The following is a 19,600-nucleotide window of genomic DNA, read 5'->3' as shown; positions in this document are numbered from 1 at the left end:
CCGACGACCCTCCAGCCGCTGCCGGAAGCCCCCGCCCCCCCGCAGTTTCGGCCCCCCGTCCCGGGCAGGGAGGAAGGCTGCTCTGCGGGTCACCTCCGGGGAGCCGACGACGGCCACGCCGCCACCCGCAGGCTCGCCCGGATAAGCTCCAGCCGCCCCCGCTTCGCGGCCCCCGGACGGGAACCCCGGCGGCGGGCTGCAGCGGACCGCAACTGCGCATGCGCCCCTCCGCTCCCGCACCGCGTTTGTGCGCGCGCGCGCGGGCGTACATGGAGCGGGTAAAGCGGGGGCACGCATGCTCAGTCGGCTTCTCCGGGCGTCGCGGGAGCCATGCTGATTTTACGCCCAAAGCGGGACTTGGACGGGGGAGGGGGCCGCCGGAAGACGCCCGCCCCGCCCGGCCGCTTTCTCGGGGCTTGTTTCAGTTGCTGGGCGGCTGTTCGGTGGGGGAGGCGGAACGAATGGTCCCCCGGCAGCATCCGGGCTTTTCGGAACGACGGTGGAGAGATCATCACGTGACGGCGCGATCCAATCGGAGTACGGTGACGTGAGGGCTCCCGCCCGCCCATGGCGGCTTCGGCAGCGCTTGGTAGGATTTTTTTTTTAATAACCACATAAAGGAGTTTTTTCGTCTTGTTCTTTTCCCCTCCAGCGACGCCGTTCGGCGATTGGGGGACGCGGGATACAGGATCGGGGCCTTTCGGCTCGCGTCCCCTCCTCGTGGCGGCGCGGGCGACCAATGGGGACGCGCTCCGCGGTCACGTGGTGTCCCCCGCGGCCTCCGCCTCAAAAGCCGGGGCGCTGACCATCACGTGACGCGGGTCGCGAGCCCCCAACGGGGGGTCGGCAGGCGAAAGGAGCGTTCCCCGACTGGGGGGGGTAACGTCGCGCGCCGCCTAGGCCCGTGGAAGGGCGTGGACCCTCCCTCCCTCGCCGTTCAAGATGGGAGCGCCCGTGAAAGCGCTGCGTCATTGCGCCTGAGCGGGGGGGGGTTGCTGAGCTCCCGCGCGCGCTTCAGCCCCGGGGATACCTCCCGACCGGAAATGACTCAGCCGCGCGCCGTCCGGCGACCCCTCCCCGCCTGCTCCGCGGAGGGCGCCGGGCCTGCGTTGCGAAGGCCGAGGCCGGAGGGCCCCGTGGGCGCTCTAGGTGAGGGAGGCGTCCGGCCGAGCCCTCAGGCCTGGGGATTCGTTTCGCGGCCTCCTACCAGGCGCCAGCGTGTGCTAACGGGGCGGCGGGGCCCCTCAGCGGGGCCGCAGCTGAGCGTCTTTTGTGCGGCTAAGGGGCGTTTCGGGTTTTGGCGGGAAGCGCCCCCTAAGGCGAGTTTACGCCAGCTTGGGATTCTCACGCTTCCTTTCCCGGGGGAGGGACGGTTTCGAGGCGAGGAAGGCGGGCGGGGTGGGTGGCGAGGACGGGTGGGGGGGCCTTATTCCCCTCCTGCCGCCCTGATTCTCCGCTGCTCAAAATGGCGCCTCTCCCGTCTCTCCTCCCTTCCCCCACGGTGAGCAGAGAATGACAACAGCCAACGGCCGCTCTCCTACTGCCGCCCCGCCCCCGCACGATGCGCTGGCCAATCGGGAGCGAACGAATGGCAGCGAGGTCCAATGCGCGAGCCGGCTGGCGGAGTCGGAGGCGCCAGAGGGGGCGGAAGGTGAAAGAGTGATTGACATGGGTATTGCCCAATCGCAGGGCGTCGTCGTCTGGCGTTCCGCCCCGTGTGCTCTGTCGAGGCTGCGAACGGGCGTGGCTGGGCGGGATGGTGATGTCAGCCTCTCTGGTGGCCAATCGGAACGCAGTGAGCGTCTATATAAGGGCGGTCGGGGGCAGGCCGATAGGCGCCATTTCGTTACAGCGGAGGAAGGATCCTGGCCTGGCTGCGAGGGAGCAAGCGAGGGAGCCACCGCAAGTCCGGGGAAGAGGGGGCGGACTCTATCCGGAGACATCCTCGCCGGCGGGCCCCAATCGCCAGCCTTCGTTGTAGCCACCAGTTCGGATCCTCCTCCCGGCTTCCGTAGCGGTGGCCGCCCCCGTCCGTCCCACCCTCCAGGGACAGCCAGCCAGCCGAGGCGGAGCGCGGCTAGTAGTTCCCGTACAATCCACTGCCATCCGTGGCTCCGCCCGCGACGACAAGCCCGGGTCCCGGCGCTTCCGGACGCGGCGGCTCCCGGGATTCCGCGACGCCCTGTATTTCGCGCCCCGTTGCAGGCCGGGGTCCCCCGAGGCCTTGAGAGCGGGATCCTGCCTACAGCGCCGCGCAGCTGCGGAGGCCGCCATTTTCTGAGCCTTTGCGCCGCTTTGCCGACCGAGGAGGAGGAGGAGGGCCCGGCGCTTCCGCCCCCCGCCATGCAGTAGCCCCTCCCCGCGCCGAGCGCGCCCCTCCGTCCGGCCCCCCCGCGATGCGTCTGTGAGCCGCGCGCCCAGCAAGGTGGGGGGCTTCCCCGAGGCCACGGAGGCGCCGGCGGCTGCAGCAGCGGGACCCTCCCGAGACAGAGCCGGGGCCCCGGTCGGAGGCGGCGCGGCGGTGGCGGCGGGCATGTTGCAGAACGTGAACCCCAACGGCAAGTAGGTACCCGCGGCGAGGCCTGGCGCGGAGCGAGCGAGCGAGGGAGGAAGGAAGGAAGGAAGGAAAGGAGGGAGGGAGGGAGGAGGAGGAGCGGGGGCGGCCGACGTCTCTGCTTGGTCGGGCTGGGCGGCGGATTGCCTAGCAACGTGGGCGCGCTCCTCCTGCAGGCCCCGGCGCCGACGGAGGCCCCTCGGGCGCATCGCCTGCCGCGATGAGGCAGCTCCCGCTTCGGTTGGTGCAGGGGCTCCCCGGGCGCCTGGGCCGCGCGGCTCTTTTATGCGGAGCCCGCGACGGGCTGCCGGCCGGGCAGCAGGTCGGGCGAGGAGGCCTGCCCGGGAGGCGCTGCGTTCCCCGCAGTCCTGGCTGCTGGTCGGTCCCCCCCTGCCCGGCCGCCGGCCGCGGTCCTCCCCCGCAAGGGCCTGTCTTAGGCGGCCTGTGCCCCTGTTTTGCAGGCTGCTTGGCGAGGGCAATGCCGGTCTCGTGGGCCTGGCTGTGGAGTCCACGCCAGGGAAGCGGATCCGCAAGCCGTCGCTGCTCTACGAGGGGTTTGAGAGCCCCACCATGGCGTCTGTCCCGGCCCTCCAGCTGGCCCCCGCCAACCCGCCCCCTCCTGAGGTCTCTAACCCCAAGAAGCCCGGCCGGGTGACCAACCAGCTGCAGTACCTCCACAAGGTGGTGATGAAAGCGCTCTGGAAACACCAGTTCGCCTGGCCCTTCCGCCAGCCGGTGGACGCAGTCAAGCTGGGTCTTCCGGTAACCAGCCTTCTTTCCCTTGCGGGGGGCGTCGCTGCGCGCGTCCTGGTTGTTGAGTGGCTTCTGGCCCGTCCCGTCCCAGGAGCTCCGCTTCCCTCGTGGCTGTTGGCTGAGGCAGGCGGGGGGGTGGCAGGAGTGGTCCTCTGGCTTTCCCAGCTGCGCTGCAGGGGCTCTTTCTCTCAGGCTGTGTCTTGGGTTCCGCCTGGATTTAATTGCCTGTGGCGGAACTGCAGTTAGTCAGGGTCCTTGCTGGTTTCTGCTCAGTCCACGTTGGGGCCTTGGTGGTGTCTCCCCGCTAAAAACCCTACAAGGGCCCTAGAGGTGGCAGCCAGTCCTTCCTTGTGTCCCTACAAAGGTATGGATGAGACGATGCAGCTACTTTTGCACCATTCCCTATCTAATCTCTTGTGACCTGAATGCATTTTGCAGATTCCCATCCATGACTTTGTAGAAGACATCAAGCGGCCCCCAAATTAACGGTCGGCACCTAAGGAGTTAAAGCCCAGAGGTAAAATCTGTCTAGGTTTATGCTCGTCAGCTTGTTTACGCGCAGCGGGGACGCTGAGCTTACGTATTGGAGGCAGCACAGGCCTTTCGAGCAGGGTGGTCCTTGGGGGAACTTTTTCAGATAGAGGCCTTAGATGTCATCAAGGAGAGCGGGCTTCCTCCATGGTTGTGTTTTCCTTGCGTTTTGCCGGACTCTCATCAGCTTTAAAAGACCCGGGCGGGGCGCCCATCCACATTGTGTCTTGCGGCGGGGCTGTTTAATTGTAAGGTTGTTTAGGCAGTGGGCTGGACGCTGTGGACTGCTGCTGCTTGCGTGGCCTGGCCCCCGAGGAGATGGGTGTCTTGCCGTGTGAGCTTCTGTGTCCCTGATGCCCTGGCTCTACTTGCCCCTCTCTGTCTCCAGGACTACCACAAGATCATCAAGCAGCCAATGGACATGGGCACCATTAAGCGGCGGCTGGAGAACAGCTACTACTGGAGTTCTGCTGAATGCATGCAAGACTTCAACACAATGTTCACCAATTGCTACATCTACAACAAGGTGAGATTGGATGCGGTTCACCTGTTGGGCTGGATGGAGAGTTCCTGAAGTTCCTTCAAAGCCAAGGATGGTAGCAGTCAATAGTGACTGGGGTGATAACGATCCAAGCAAATGAAGCTACTACAAATATGGATTCACGGAGGTCTGTTTTTCTATCACATGGAAAAGATCTGGTTCAACCAATGTGGGAATTGGGTTTACTTCCACTGCCATCATTAGAACAAGAACGACAGCTTCATGGGCGTGGACTGCCAGAAATGGCTGTGCTGGCTGTGGAGTTCTGGGATTTGAAGTCCACCCACTTGGGAGTTGCCACAGTTGGGAAACTGTTTTAGGAAACCTCTGTCGGCACTGCTGTTCCTGGAGACTTCGTTCAGTTGTACAGTTGCTTTAGCGTGTTTAGCGTTGACTTCTTTTTAACTTGAGTTCTGTGTTTTGAACTCAGTTTTTAACAGGCTAGGTAGGAAAGCGAGATTGAAATGAGTTGGTAACGGCATCTGCTTGCAGAGCTTCAGGCATCTGTCTCACCTGGTTTTTTGCTGATTCTTGCTCATTGTAGCCAACAGACGACATTGTGCTGATGGCCCAAACGCTGGAGAAGATCTTTCTGCAGAAAGTGGCCCAGATGCCTCAGGAGGAGCAGGAGATTGTCATCACTGTGGCAAAGAATAGCCACAAGAAGGGAGCATCTCGGGCAGCAGGTAACGCGGCACAAAATTCCAGGCTCCAGGCGTGCCTTAGAATGCAGGCCTTGGGCTCGGCAGGGGGAGCAGCCGAAGGGAATTGTGGACCTTGTGTGCCTTGCAGGGGGGTGGGGGGCTTTGCAGGGTTGCTGTCGGTGCAGCCCTCCTGGTTTGGGAAGCGGCCGTAGTGATGAGCCCCCACCATGTTAAATCTTCTGAGGTTGCTCCTGCTAGTCTGCGGTGATCTTGTTCCCCAGCGCTCCTGGCAGCCGCCAGCGCCGCTGCCCAGCAGGTTCCAGCCATCTCTTCGGTGTCCCACACTGGGTTGTTCTCCACTGGCACAGACATACCCACTACGATCATCAGCATCCCCCACCCATCTGTCATCTCCGCCCCTCTCCTGAAGCCGCTGCACTCCACTGCTGCCTCCCAGCCGGTGCTGGCCGTGCCTGCACCCACGCAGCCTGTGACCAAGGTGAGCTTGGAGTGCAACGTGGGTGCTGGGGGTGGGTAGGAAGTCCAATGGGTGGCTGTGGTGGCTAAGGGGAGGGTGGTCTTCGCACCCTCCCCTTAGGAAGAGCAGTGTGGGGTCCTGCCAGTATCTCCAGTTGGAGCGTGCTCTGGCTAACTGGGAACTCGCAAGCTGTTTGCTGCCATCCGCAGAAGAAAGGCGTAAAGCGGAAAGCAGATACCACTACTCCTACTCCTACGGCCATCATTGCCACCAGCGGGGGGGAGTCTTCTCCCTCTGCTGCCATCTTGGAGACTAAGGCAGCCAAGATTCCTGCCCGGCGGGAGAGCGGGCGCCCCATCAAGCCCCCCCGGAAAGACCTGCCGGACTCGCAGCAGCACCAGACGTCCAAGAGGGGCAAGCTCTCCGAGCAGCTCAAGTACTGTAACGGCATCCTCAAGGAGCTCGTCTCCAAGAAGCACGCAGCCTATGCTTGGCCCTTCTACAAGCCAGTTGATGCCTCTGCGCTGGGTCTCCATGACTACCACGAGATCATTAAGCATCCCATGGATCTCAGTAGCATTAAGGTAGGTCGGAGTGGGGAGGATGGGAAGCTGAATGCTTTGACGCACCAGGTAGAGCAGGGGAGCCCAGGCGACAGCAGGGCAGGCAGCGATGGCTCCGGATGCAACAGTGGATCTCTCCTCGGGGGGGAGTGCGGTGACAGATCTGCGGAGGGGCTGGTACAGATCCTGATGGCTGGCTTTTCCGTGTTTCTACCTTGCTGCTCTGGGTTGGGTGGAGAGGAAACTCTCTAAAGGAGTTGTGCTTTTCTGCCCATAAAACCGTCCTATTTTTACTTACTCCATTTGTCTTCAGCCTACACTTAGGCAAAATTCTAATTTGTTTCTGTGTCGCTGCGATAGAATGTAAAACCTGGCCCTGGGAATGGGAAAGGGAGAAACAAACAATGAAGAGAGGAGGTTCGGAAAAGGTTATTCAGGCCTAGGAAAGGAGCTCAGACGATGGTTTTGTTTTGATGAGGTAAACAAATGAACAGGCCGCTGAAGTTCTCTTGTTACAGCTTCAACAGTAAAAAGCATTTCTGAAAAGTCTGCGGTTCTGTTTGATTTTGTGTACTTAGCCCCTTGACAAATATGAAATATATATATGTATCCACGTCTGAGAAAAAACTACTTGAGTCGATAGCACCGGTTTCAAGTAGTTCAGTCAGTGGTGCACTAGGGCATGGAAGTGATGGATTCTGTAGCTGCGGGCAGTGGAGGAGCAATAGAAAGGTCAGGCTGACATATGAGTAAGCATGACATGATGTGTCTGTGAAGTGGAGGCAATGGGGAAAAGGGCATGGCTCCCTGGGAGAAGCGGAAGGCGTACTTGCACGCCTGCCACGTAACTTGCTGGAGGCTAGTGAGGTCTTCTGCAATGTTCTCAGACTGAAATTGGGAATTAAATCAGTCACGTGAGGGGGGTTGTTGCCGGAGATTGTATTATCCTATTTTGTGTGTTGCAAGCTCTGGATTTTGTGCCTTTATGGCATTCTATTCATTTTGTTTTCCTTAACTTTGTCCTGTGGGTTCAGCGCAAGATGGAGAACCGGGAATATCATGACGCGCAGGAGTTTGCTTCTGACGTGCGGCTGATGTTCTCCAACTGCTACAAGTACAACCCTCCTGACCACGATGTGGTGGCTATGGCTCGTAAGCTGCAGGTGAGCAGAGAGAATTTGAGTGGGAGCTTCCTCTCCCCCCCACCCCACCCCACCCCACCCCAATCCTGGTGTCAGAGTAATAAGGCTAGTGTCTCCATGACCCTCCTGCAGGATGTCTTTGAGTTCAGCTATGCCAAGATGCCTGATGAACCCCTCGACATCAACCCCCCCTCCACATCACTCCCACAGCCAGGGCTTCTGATGAAATCCTCCACAGATGACTCCTCTAGTGAGGAGGAAGAAGAGGAGGAGGAAGAGGAAGAGGGGGACGAAGATGAGAGCAGCAGCGAGAGCTCATCAGACACTGAGGAGGAGAGTTCAGATTCTGAGGAGGAGCGAGCTAATCGGCTAGCTGAGCTGCAGGAACAGGTGAGGGGGCCACTGACTCTGCCCTACCGGGTTGGAGGTGAAAGAGGGGATGAGGCAGGTCCTGTGTCATGCCCACCCCCACCGCCAGCCTTTGTGCGGTGGGACAGAGGGGCCATTGGCGATCTCCGTACCTCCCATTTTTTTCTCCAGCTGCGGGCAGTGCACGAGCAGCTTGCAGCCCTCTCCCAGGGACCTGTTTCTAAGCCCAAGAAGAAGCGTGACAAGAAGGAGAAAAAGAAGAAGAAAAAGTCAGAGAAGCGCAAAGTTAAAGCAGGAGATGAGGAGGGCCGTGCTCCCCAAGTCCAGCTGAAGAAGTCGAAGAAAGCTGGTGGGGGCAGTGGCGGGGGCAGCGGCAGCAAGTGAGTGGTGCTGGTGTGAGGTGGGCCAAGGGGTAACAGCTGGGTGATGACTCTCTTTCCCCGGCGGATCGACCATGGCGAATTCTTTGTGTGACCAAGCCAAGACAGTCTGACAGCTGCAGGTCCCAGCCAGACTCCCGTGGGCAAGGGCCAGTTGGCTGCAGGTCATCTGACTGCCGTCCCTTCCTTCCTTCCTTCCTTCCTTCCTTCCTTCCTTCCTTCCTTCCTTCCTCCCTCCCTCCCTCCCTCCCTCCCTCCCTTCCTTCCTTCCTTCCTTCCTTCCTTCCTTCCTTCCTGCTAGGAACACAAAGAAGTCCAGCTCCAAGGCTGCTGCTCCCCCAGTCCCCGTCCTGTTTGATTCGGAGGAGGAAGAGGAGAGCAAGCCCATGAGCTACGACGAGAAGCGCCAGCTCAGCCTGGACATCAACAAGCTGCCGGGGGAGAAGCTGGGCCGGGTTGTTCACATCATCCAGTCGCGAGAGCCGTCCCTGCGGGACTCCAACCCGGAGGAGATAGAGATTGACTTTGAAACGCTCAAGGCGTCCACGCTGCGGGAGCTGGAGCATTACGTCCTGTCCTGCCTACGCAAGAAACCTCGCAAACCATACAGTGAGAGTGAGTGTGGGAAACAGGGTGTCCTCACGCACAGGTGGCTGTGTCTCCCAGGAACCCAGCCGGGAGGAGCCGGGTGAAGTCTGTTCTGCCAAGGACCAAGGAGGCCCCAGGTTGCAGAGGGGACTGGAGACTCCATGGCAAAACAGGCTCTTCCAGACTAGGTGGTAATCTGCCTTGCCATGTTTTGTTACAAACGGCAGTCGAAATGGGGAAAGAACAAGGTGTCCACAAGTGTCAAACGGCCAATTTTCATCGTGCCCATTTTTCTCCTCTGGAATCTTTAATGTTGAAAAAAATCCTGAAATCGCATTCCTGTGATCAGTCCTTGGCCAGCCTTTCACACTGGAGCTTGGGGCCTCTGAAAGGGTTTCAGTGCGAGATCCAGGCTGCCCGTGCTCACCTAAGCTCCCACCCCCATAGAAATTGTGTCTCCCTGGTGGTACACTCATCACTGATCCCGTGGAGTGTTTTATTGGCCTTGTTTATAAGTGAACCTGACATTGTGGCTTGGAAATCACAAGTTACGGCTTTCCAAGTTAGGGCTTTCCGTGCGTGGTATAAATCCAGACTGGGCAAATCATGGCTACAGCAGATGATGATTCAGCCTGATTGGCAAATCAGGCTATGTGGCTGTGAGGCTTCCCTGTCTGTCTGCTTCTCTCCATGGTTTGGGGGGAGTTGCAGTGAGCCGGGGAGCCTTTCACTGACCCTCTGCTGTGCACTTGGGTTCTTGCAGAATTCTTTAAAAAGCAGCAGTTTTTCACCCTGCAGAGGTTGCGTTTACAGTCTTGAATTTTGCTTGGCTTGTGGGAAGGACGGTGTTCCTGGGGTCTGCTTTCCAGTGGCAAAGAAGCAGAGGCTGCTGCGCTGCACTGCATTGCACTGCACTGCTGGGAAGGTGGGGCCCATATGAAAGGAAGGGAAGGGGGCCTGTGCCCTTTGACCTCATCCTGTGCTCCTGCGTGGTCTGTCATTCAGCTCCTGCGTGGTCTGTCATTCAGCTCCTGCTCTGGCCTCGATTTGTCTGGGAAGCCTTCCCACCCGGGCTCCCCAACCACGGTCTTAGTGAAGCAGGGCCTAATTTTCTGGGGTGCCCACTGAGAGAGCCTCATGCTCCAGGTTTTTACTGGAGCCATCCAGGCTGGAGGCCGGAATACTCTCTAGCAAGACAAACAGCCTTAATTTAAATATAAGGATTTCTGTCTGGCTTGAACTTCCGACCTGGCTTACCTCAGATGGTCCTGATTTGTTGTGTTTGGAAGGGATTTGTTGTGTTCCTTTCCAAACCACTTCTTCCACAGTACATAATGTTACATCAGTTGCCCGTTTCTTCGCAAGGTCCAGCTTCTACAACATCCTTTTAGGTGTGGAAACCCTGATTCTAAATGTCACAGAGCTGGGCTCACATTTCACAGTGATGTTGTTGTGATTTGTTTAACCGTGGTTTAATGTATACGCCAGAGTTGACTGGGTTCATACTTCACACTGAGCTAGAAATGTGGTTATGTGATAGAAAAGAGTGTTTTGAAGCTGGTAATTAAAGGGCTCCTTTCCCAGTGCTGGATGGAATTTGTCACAAGAACTACATATTCGTTCGTCATTTGCTTTCATCTCCACCCTTGCATTTCCCGGAAAGGGTGCCTGGATTGGGGTGATCCTTGCACAGGGGCTGTTCTCGTCTTGCCCCCGAGAGTGGACAGATCCTTTGCTGGCCCTTCCCAAGGAAGGGAATTGGGCCTCCTTGCTAGTCTTCTCCTGGCTTTGGCTTAGCAGCTGGACCGGCTCTTGTAAGCAGGGCTGCTGCGGAGCAAGAGGGGTGGAAGGGAGACGCCAGGGGGCTCTGGGAGGATGGAGCTCCGCCTTTTGCACAGAGAAGTAAGGTTTAGTAGGAGGACCAGCTGGTTCCTCTGCTGTTGGACGGCTGGCGCGCGTGCCCTATTGGAAACTAAAGCAGTGTTTGCACACGTGTGAAGAACTGCGCAGGAGTCCCCTGACCAAAATTCCTCTTTGCAGCCCTGAAGAAGCCGGTGGGCAAGACGAAGGAGGAGCTGACCCTGGAGAAGAAGCGTGAGCTGGAGAAGCGCTTGCAGGACGTCAGTGGGCAGCTGAACTCGGCCAAGAAGCCGCCCAAAAAAGGTCAGTCAGCCTCCAGCAGCAGCAGCAGCAGCTCTCTCTGGCAGTGGCCTCTGTGGGCCTTCTGGTCTCAGGCTCGCTGTGATCTCTCTGTCTCTCTCGTCCTGCTGCAGCCAGTGAGAAGCCGGAGTCTGCCCAGCAGGTGCCCATCTCCCGCCTGAGTGCTAGCAGCTCCAGTTCTGACTCCAGCAGCTCCAGCTCCTCCTCCTCCTCCTCGGACACAAGCGACTCTGACTCCAGCTAGGCAGACTGGGGCGACCGAGAGACGGGCAGGCGGGGAGGGAGGCCCTGCGAGGTCGGAAGAAGGTTCTGCAGGACCGGAACCAGGAAGAGCGACGAGAGGAGTGGCGGCGGCTCCCCCCTGGGCCGCGTGGGAGGCTCAGCAGCTGGCTCCCCTCTTCTCCCCATTGGACCGTGAAGGGGCAAGAGCTGGTCCCCAGCTGTGTGTGCGCCTCGGTTGGAGGGGGTGCTGATTGTACAGTTTGCTCTAGAAGGGAGGCTGTGTTGAACTCTTGGGGTTGACTCCAAAAGCCTTGTAGTTTTTATCAAGCATTTAGCAAGTTTGAGAGTTTCGTGACGCTCCTTCTCTGGAGGGACAGAGACTGCCTGGGGTGGCACACGCCCCTGACGCTCCAGCTTGGAGCCCCCCTCCCCTCCTCCCCTCCCGAGACGAGACTTTTCTCTTGGGGGGGGAGACGTTGCCTCCTCTCACTTGCCCGTTGGCACTCGAGGTTCTTTTATTTATTCCCCCCTTCCCCCATCGTTGGCTTTCCTGGGATCCGGAGTGAGTGCAACCGTGTATGTCCTTGGCACAATCGAGACAGCATGTTCTTTGCCCCTCATAGAGGGAGGCTGCTGAAAGAGGAGGGGAGGCAGCCCTCTTGAGTTTTTTACGTTGACTGTATATTTTTTCTACCGTTTCTTTTATTCCCACTTGTTCATCTTCTAGGGCTCTGTTTCATCTTACTGTATGTTAAATCTTCTGGTTCTTTAACATGTAAATAAAAAAAGTTACAAACTCTCGTGGTGGACTTCAGTGGAGTGTAAGTTACACCTGCGGATAGGCTGAGCTCCTAGAGGTCTCTGCCGGGTGCCTGCTCAACTTGTGCGCTCCTCCCGGATCCCTCCTCGGGGGTCCATTGGTCCCCGGGAGACCCGCCTTTCATTTGCCATCCCCCATCCTCCCCCGGAGGAAATTCACCAGCAGGCCCTTGCTGGGGGAGGCCTGCAGCGGGCGGAGCGGCGAAGGAAGCCACGGCCCTGTCCGCGGACCGCCCGCGGCTGCAGGGCAGGTGTGGCGCCCCGGCCCCGCCTCGGGGTGGCCGGTCTGTGGCTGGGGGGCCCGTCGCCGCGAGAGGTCGTCTCCAGAGCTCGGCCTCCGGGTGGGCGGCCCAGCAGGAGACCCCCTGGCCTGGCCCGGCCCGGCCCGGCCCGACGGGCCGCCCAGAGGGAGGCCCGGAGCTCCCGCCCGAGACGGGAGGGCGGCGCCCGCCTTCCAGCTTCCACCTCCCCGGGCCTCTGGACTGACGCCGCCCCGCCGCTTCCTCGGGCGGGGGAGTCCCCGTTTGGCTCCGCGCGTTCGTTTCAGCGGGTGACTCGGGCCTGGCACTCGGGCGGGGGGGAGGAGGAGAGACCCCGGCGGGTGTTTCCTCCGCCGATTTCCGCGCCTGGGACTGAGCAGGGCCGGCCCTGCTGCCCCCCTGCAAACACCCGTTTTGCAGGGCTGGAGGCCAGAACTGCCCGCGGCGCTCCCGGCGGCGGGGCCCAGCGCAGCCCCCGCGGGGCTGAGCGGACTGATTGTGCCAGGCCGCCGCGGAGGCAGCGCGCCGCCCCGCTTCGCTTCCGCGGCCGCTGGAGCAGGCGGCTGCACGGGGACAGCCTTCCGGGGGCTCCCGGCTGGAGGGCGGCGGCGGGGAGCTTAACCCGCCGCTGCTCCCCGGGCGCGCTTTCCCGCCTTCCGGGCCCCGCCCCCTTCCGAGGGCTTCCCGCCCCTTTGCCCCGCCCCTCGGGGCTCCGCAGGAGGGGGCCGTGGAGAGGGGCCCCCGTCTCTGGGCTCCAGGGGCCGACAGGCCAAGGCCGCCACCTCCGCCATTCAGGGCGAAGCCTTGCGGGTGAAGAGCCGTCCTGCCTCTGCCTCTGGGCTGGCGGGTGAAAGCTGGCGCGAAGGGGGGGTCCTCGCCAGCTTACAAATGGGATCAAAACATGCCCCCCCCGAAAAGGACCCCAGACCCAGCTCTGGACGTCAAGGCTTCCAGGAGGGATGAGCCAGAGAGTCCGAGACCTCCCTCCCTCTCTTTCTCTCCAGCGCGCCAGATAGAAAAAAAGGGTGGAATTTTTTTTTAAAAAAAGGAATAAAAAGGAGCATATAAGCCCATTGACCCTGCAGGCTAATGAACGGCTCTCTTTAGACTCTCCTTTGCTGCCTGGACGAGTAACCTCCTCTTGTTATTTCTGGGTCACAAGATGCCCTCTCACCACTTTCCGGGGGTAAGGCAAATATTGCAGGGTGTGGAAAGGACGGCTGTTTCCCTCGTTCTCTGGCTGTGAAATTAATTTGGAGGTGAATTTGCCCTTCTGTGGCTCCCCAGAAGGGAGACCTGGAAACAATACGAGCTTCCCTCCCTCGTTTCCCAAATTTGTTGCCCTAATATCTGCTTCTAATATTTTTGTCTCTATCAGATCTCCAAAAAAAAAAAAAAAATCAGACACAAAAGGATACACAATAGGTTCAGCACACTCTATCTGAAACAGATTGAAAAAACATTTTTGGAGCTTTTGTAAAATCTCTTTATGCTGCGCATAAGAGAATCTGAAGGATTTCCCCCCCCCCAACCTTTCCCAGCCGTGGATATGATCCAGGGATTCTTGGGCAGCCAGTAGGAGTCTTTAATTATTGTGAAGAAGGATATTGTCCAAATATTGCTTTAGTAATTTCACTTAATCAATTCAATCCAGTATTTCAGTATAGATGCACAAATGAAGGTATATTATTCTTCCGTCCATGAGTGGCCTTTTCCGACCTCCCCAGATCTGCCCCTTCCCACGGCTTCAACAGGACGGGGCAGGGCTGCCAGCCTCCGGGAGCCCCCGGCCCGGCCACGGGGACAGGGGGCCGCCCCAGCCCGAACCGCCCCGTCATTCCCCTTCGACGCCTCCGGTGGAAACGCTGAAGGGGCTCGGCCGTGCCCGTCCAGGGTGCTGCTGCAAAGGGATGCCCAAGTGCCCTTGAGCCCCTGGAGGAAAGCAAGTCCTGCTCAGGGCAGGGGAAGACCCAGCAGCGTCAAGCCTGGGCTAATTCCTGTGGGTTCCCTTCTTACGAAAACCAGTTTGTTCAGTTGATGTTTGGTTCAGTGTGTTAACAGAAGTCAGGAAGGAAGGGAAGACCGACCGAAGGGGGACACGATGGTCTTTTTCAAATCCCCGAAAGTTCCTCCCATAGAAGACAGCGGATCACTCCTCTCTCTCCTTCCCGAGCCCTGGACATGATCACCGACTGATGTTGCGGGAAGGCAGATTAACTATTTAGTTGTATCTGTAACTGTTTATATTTTCTTTTTTATTGTTGTTTACAGTTTTTTATGCCGTCTGGGTGGAAAGGTGTATTATCAATAACAACAGCAACCTCAGCGTTACAGAAAGGAGCAATCCACCAGAAGGGGAGCGACTGCTCCCTCGAGGGAATGATCCACAAGCACATCCTTGCACGTTTTGGTCCAGAGGAACTAGCAGGGGCGGACTAGAGAAGGGAGTGTGGCTGGCAAGACTGAGGGGTGGCGAGGAAGACACCAAAGGCGGGTGGGCCAGAGCGGGGCTGGGTTGGTCCCCAGGAGGCCTGCGGGAGGCAGCGGGTGGGCAAAGTGCCCAGGAGTCAAGCCTGGCTCGATGGCCCCTCTCTCTCCTCCTAGAGAGTATTTTCATTTTCAGGCCCTCGTGCAACGGAGCAAGGGCAGCAGGAAGATTTCAACTTTCCACAAAGTCAGAAGAGGAGCATCAACAACTATTATGATATAATATGAATCCTAATAAAACATAAAACATAACATAACATGTAATGTAATATGAATCCCATGAGACAATATTGGATTTTGGAGGGGAGGGTTGAAGTGTTAAACTGGCAACTGGGGAACAAGGGGAGGAAAAAGCATTCTAGGAACGTGGGGCATTTGCAATAATCCCAGCTGACCGGACAGGCTGTATCCGTGGGACTCCAAGAGAAATGAAACACAAGGAGACGAAGGCCGCAACCGTGTGTTGTGGCCTTGCAGTGGGAGCTCATCCACGAAAGCGCCTTCCCCCTCTGCCCGCAGGAGGTGCCCTTTCCTTTGATGCGGAGAGGAGGGAAACGCTGGCGAACGCGCCCGGGGCGACGCCGCGTGGGTCTGCGCCGAGGCTTCCCCGGCCGAGCAGGTGCCTCTGGGGCTGGCTGAGGGGAGACAAGAGGTGCTCCTCTCCCCTGGCTGGGAGCTGAAGAAACTTTTCTGCAAAGTTTAAAGAGAAACACAGAACAATATAGAAAAAGAAATAAGGACGATAAAGAAAAAGGTGTTGAAAGCAATAAAGAGCAAAGGGAAAGAAAACGAAAACAAAGAGATACTTAAAGAAGTGACTTAGCGACTGCTTCGCTCAATGACTGAGTTGCCAGTCCCAATACTACTACTACTGATGATGATGATGATGATGATGATGATGATGATGAAAATTTGTAGGGCCACTCGTCTCGCTGCCGTGACTCTAGGCAGCTTACAAGGTTAAAAATCAAGGTCAGGACCAGGTTCATCGCAAGGGGGATGATGTCCCAAAGGGCAAGGGTCATGCAGAAGAGGCTCCCCTCCTGGGTCCCACCAGATGACACTCCTTCGTAGACGGGACCCGCAACATTGCCCTTTCTGCCGGATCTGATGGGACGGTTAGATGTGATTGGGGTGAGGGGTCCCTCAAATATCCTGGCCCCCTGCAAGGTAGAGCTTTATAGGTCATCACCAGCACCTTGAATTGAATCCAGGAGCAAACTGGTAGCCAATGCAGGTCACGGAGCAGAGGTGTAACGTGCAGATCTGGGTGCGCATGTAACTGCCTGCACCACCGCACTTTGCACCATTGTAGTTTCCGAATGGTCTTCAAGGGCAGTCCCATGCAGACCACATTACAGTAATCCATACGGGAGGTGACCAGGATGTGAGTGACTGAGCGCAGGGCCTCCCAGTCCAGAAATGGGTGCAACTGGTCGCACAAAAGCCCTCCTAGCCATGACTGCCGCCTGCTCTTTGAGCAGGAGTTGTGAGTCCAGAAGGGCCCCCAGATTGCACACCAGGTCTGTTTGGGGCAGTGCCACCCCATCCAGAACTAATTTCCAGATCCGGGCGCCCCCAAAGCCCAAAGCTACTCAGTTTTGCCAGGGTTGAGTTGAAACTTGACTGAAAGGGGTCCAGATAATCTGCTTCAGGGTCCTCTGAAGCTGTTGCCTGACCACCTTCTCGACAACCTTCCCTAAAAGGCAGTGTCCCACTGAGCTGAGGGTTGAAGGAGAGAAGGTGGAAGGAGGGCATAATCACCAAGGAGATGGACCGGCAAGTGGGAATCCCTGCAGAGAGGAGTCAGGAAGGCTGAAGGGAAGGTGAGTTTTCAAGGAAATCTTTTGGCAACCACAGGGGCTCTGGGGGGCTTTGCCAGCAGAAAATGAAGAAAAGGGAAGGGTGGGAGAAGATGGCAGCTGGGGATGGGAAGGGCTCCTCAGCTCCTGCCTTCTCCCCTGAGGGAGGGACAATGGGGGTCAGTCAAGGGATGGTTGGGGAGTCCCTGGTTGCTATGATTGAGTTGAAGCCCCTGGGAGCAGACCAGCTACATCCAGGAGCCTTGAAGGAGCTTGCAGGCATCGTCTCAGGCCCTTTCTGCAGAATGGTAGAGGATGAGTGCTCTTCAAGGGCAGCCCCAGGTACAGCGCATTGCAGTAGTCCAGTTGAGGAATGACTAAGGCACATTAAGTCCAAGGGGACCCCCAAACTGCAAAGCAACTCACTTGACCTGCAGCAGTGCAACCCCATTCAGATTTAATGGTGGAAGGTCGCTGGAACTGGCAGGTCTTTGAACCCACAGCCGCTCCCTCTGAACAGGGGCCTGGGAAGAAAAACAGACCTGGAACCGCAGGAGGGCCTGGAGATGTTGAGAGGAGAAAAGACACGACCACCCTAGGAACAGAAGCCGTGAGTCAGCCCTTCGAGGTAGGCCAGACTAGAAAACAAAATCATGCAGGCTAATACCATACTATGTTTATTATAAGGTTACAGGGAAAGAATCTTGCATGTCTGAATGCGCTTCCCCCTCCCTCCCTTTGTCTTCGTGAGAACAAGGAAGGGTCATGTCTGAGTCGCCTTCTCAGGTTACGGTTCCGGCCAGACTCACATTTCCTTTATCTGGCCGTTGTCTTGGGGCAGCTCTTCCTCCTGTTCCCTCTGCCCATCACACTGTGCCCTGCGGGGAGGCACCCTGCCCCATCCAGCACCCTCCCAGCAGCCCCCCAACTGCACACGGGGAAAAGAGCTGCTCCTCCTCCACCCGACGCACCCCACGTCGACCCTTCCCGAAGGGGTCTGACTGTTCCGGCAGAAGCACCAAAGCTGCAAAGGACGAGGAGGCAGATTTCGGCTGACCCTGAACATTCTCCGCGGCTGGGGGTCCCTCCACAGGGGCTGGAGTGGGGGGGGGACTTTTATTCATTTGTTTCTTTATTCACTCACAAAATACAGGCTGCCCCAGTCAGGTACGGTCTGCGTGGCTTGTGAGAAAAATGCAGGGAAAATATGCCAAAAACTCACCCAAACTCCAGGAAACGCCAGCCATGATTTACGAACGAGACCACCACACCCCTCCAGCCCTGGGCCTGAGGATGGAGCCAGCTTCGGAGGGCTGATTGAAACAGGACCAGGGTGCAAGCCAGACGAACCCCGGGGGGGAAAGGGTCTTCCAGACCGCAGGTGCCGTGACCCTGGCAGGCTATCACCCTAAAGCACCCTCCAACTGTTCTCCTTTACACGTCTCTGATTCTCCCAACCCACCCATGCAGGGGAGATCATCCTGGACCACAGCAGGAGTAGGGCCACCAGCTGCCTCTAAGCACCATGAGTGGCTTGAGTAAGTGAGCCCAGACATATGTTAAAGAAGTTAAAATTCTCCCAGAGAGCAAAGTTTTTTTTTTCCTGCCTCCAAAGTGTGAGCAACAAGATTTTGTGCACCAGTGAAAGTGAGCCCTTTGGCCAAAGGGGGTACAGACCATATTCCTCCAGGAAGCTGTCACTCCATTGTTCTTCATGAGGACTAGGAGGCTGTTCTGTTCTCATAGTATCATAGGCTTGAGAGGGTCCTTGGAGGCCTCCTAGCCCAACTCCCTGCCCAGAGCAGGGATCCACATACCATCCCAGACAAATGGCTGCCCAATCTTTTATTTAAAACCTCCAGCAATGGAGTACCCATGACTCCAGAAAATTTCTTGCAGTCAGGAAATTCCTCCGTAGTTCGAGTCTGGATCTCTCTCCATAGAGCTTCACCCTGTTGCTTCTGGCCTTACCCTGGAGAATAAACCCAACCCCCGCCCTGAGACATCCCTGCCTGTGTCGGAAGACGGCCGCCATGTTTTCCCTCCTCCTCCTCCTCCTCTCTGGTAGGTGAAAGAGGCCAACTTCCTCTCACTGCCCTTTGTAGGATTTAGCCTCCAAGCCGCTCACCATCTTTGTTGCTCTGCCCTCTTTCCAGTTCCTCAGTGTCCTTTTTGTATTGCAGTGCCCAAAACTGGACACGGTACTCCAGGCGTGGTCTGACCAGCGCAGCACAGAGCGGACTCTCCCTTCCCGTGATCCTGACACTGTGCCTCTGTGGATGCAGCCCAAAACTGCACGGGCTCTTTTGGCAGCTGCAGTACATGGCTGGCTCAGGCTTAACCCGCGTCTTTCCAAGACGCCCTCACAAGTACCACTGCTAGGCCAGGTACCACCTAATTTGGACCCGTGCATCTGTTTTTTCCTACCTGTGCGGAGACCCTTATGTTTCTTGCCACTGAACAGCATTTTCTTGGACAGGTTGCCATGCTCAAGTCTGTCTAGATCCTTCTGAATGTTGTGTCATCCACAAAATATGAGATGTGGTGCCTGCCTGGCTTAAAAAAAAAGTTGGGCCAATTCCCGGGTGTGTTGGCTCTCACCCTGGAGGGGTACCATGGCTTACCGTGGCTCTTACCCTGGAGGGCTGTGGGGCTGCCTCTGAAGGGCATCAGCTGGGAGACCCCTGGGCTTCCTGGGCAGTTAGTGGGCTGCTGGGAGAACGGGCAGACGGCCTACACGTTCTTATGTTCTCAGTAATGGTCTCCCTTCCCTTCCACATATAAAGCCCTGCAGGTGACCTTAGCAAAATACTTCCAAAGATGTTTTCCCCAGCTGAACTGTACCTTCAGACTTGCAAGATTCTGTTAATGTAGCTTTACAATAAAGTAGAATTATCTGGTCGTGTTTCCTGTCTGGTCTACCTGGTAAGGCCAACATCGATCTTGCAAGTCTGAAAGTACAAATCTCCTCGGCATGACCACTGACCCAGGTACCACCTATCTTATAGCTCTGCATCTGTTTGTTTGTTTTTTTAATTTAAGTGCAGAACCCGTATTTCTCACCATTGAATTGCATTTTCTTGGATGGTCTGCAACATTCAGGCCTATCAAGATCTTTTTGAACCTTCAGAGTCACCTGAGGAAGTGAGAGGAGGAGAGATATTGGGGGAACAGGATCATCAATGTCATTAAATGTCTGCCTTGAGCTTCAGCAAAATGGATTTTCATAAACAAGACAAAGGAGAAGCAGGATCCCCTGGCACCTCTACAGACATGCCTATCACGTTGCACCCTTTTAGGATAACCA

At 57.4% G+C, this 19,600-nt stretch overlaps 1 protein-coding gene across 7 annotated transcripts; it reads left to right on the top strand.

Moving 5' to 3' along the window:
• Positions 1-288: 288 nt before the first annotated feature.
• Positions 289-11,726, top strand: BRD2 (bromodomain containing 2). 7 transcript variants are annotated; one of them, XM_088151295.1, is made up of 13 exons: positions 289-589; positions 1,510-2,562; positions 3,016-3,316; positions 4,227-4,364; positions 4,924-5,065; positions 5,305-5,522; positions 5,711-6,085; positions 7,099-7,227; positions 7,339-7,596; positions 7,747-7,955; positions 8,257-8,570; positions 10,584-10,706; positions 10,817-11,726. In XM_088151295.1, the coding sequence occupies exons 2-13, from the start codon at positions 2,534-2,536 to the stop codon at positions 10,945-10,947; spliced, it is 2,367 nt and encodes a 788-aa protein (XP_088007421.1). In that variant the 5' UTR covers positions 289-589; positions 1,510-2,533; the 3' UTR covers positions 10,948-11,726. The 7 variants fall into 7 exon arrangements, with proteins under 7 accessions (XP_088007421.1, XP_088007420.1, XP_088007422.1 ...); XM_088151294.1 differs by having other exon boundaries at positions 289-2,562; XM_088151296.1 differs by lacking the exon at positions 1,510-2,562 and having other exon boundaries at positions 290-589.
• The last annotated feature ends 7,874 nt before the right edge of the window (positions 11,727-19,600 follow it).

This window comes from Python bivittatus, unplaced genomic scaffold (assembly GCF_059951505.1).
Source record: "Python bivittatus isolate LINGU-HERP-01145 unplaced genomic scaffold, Pbiv_v1 ctg000650_np1212, whole genome shotgun sequence".
Classification (NCBI taxonomy): domain Eukaryota; kingdom Metazoa; phylum Chordata; class Lepidosauria; order Squamata; family Pythonidae; genus Python; species Python bivittatus.
The sequence above is the reverse complement of the archived record's forward strand: the minus strand, read 5'-3'. Positions and strand labels throughout refer to the sequence as shown.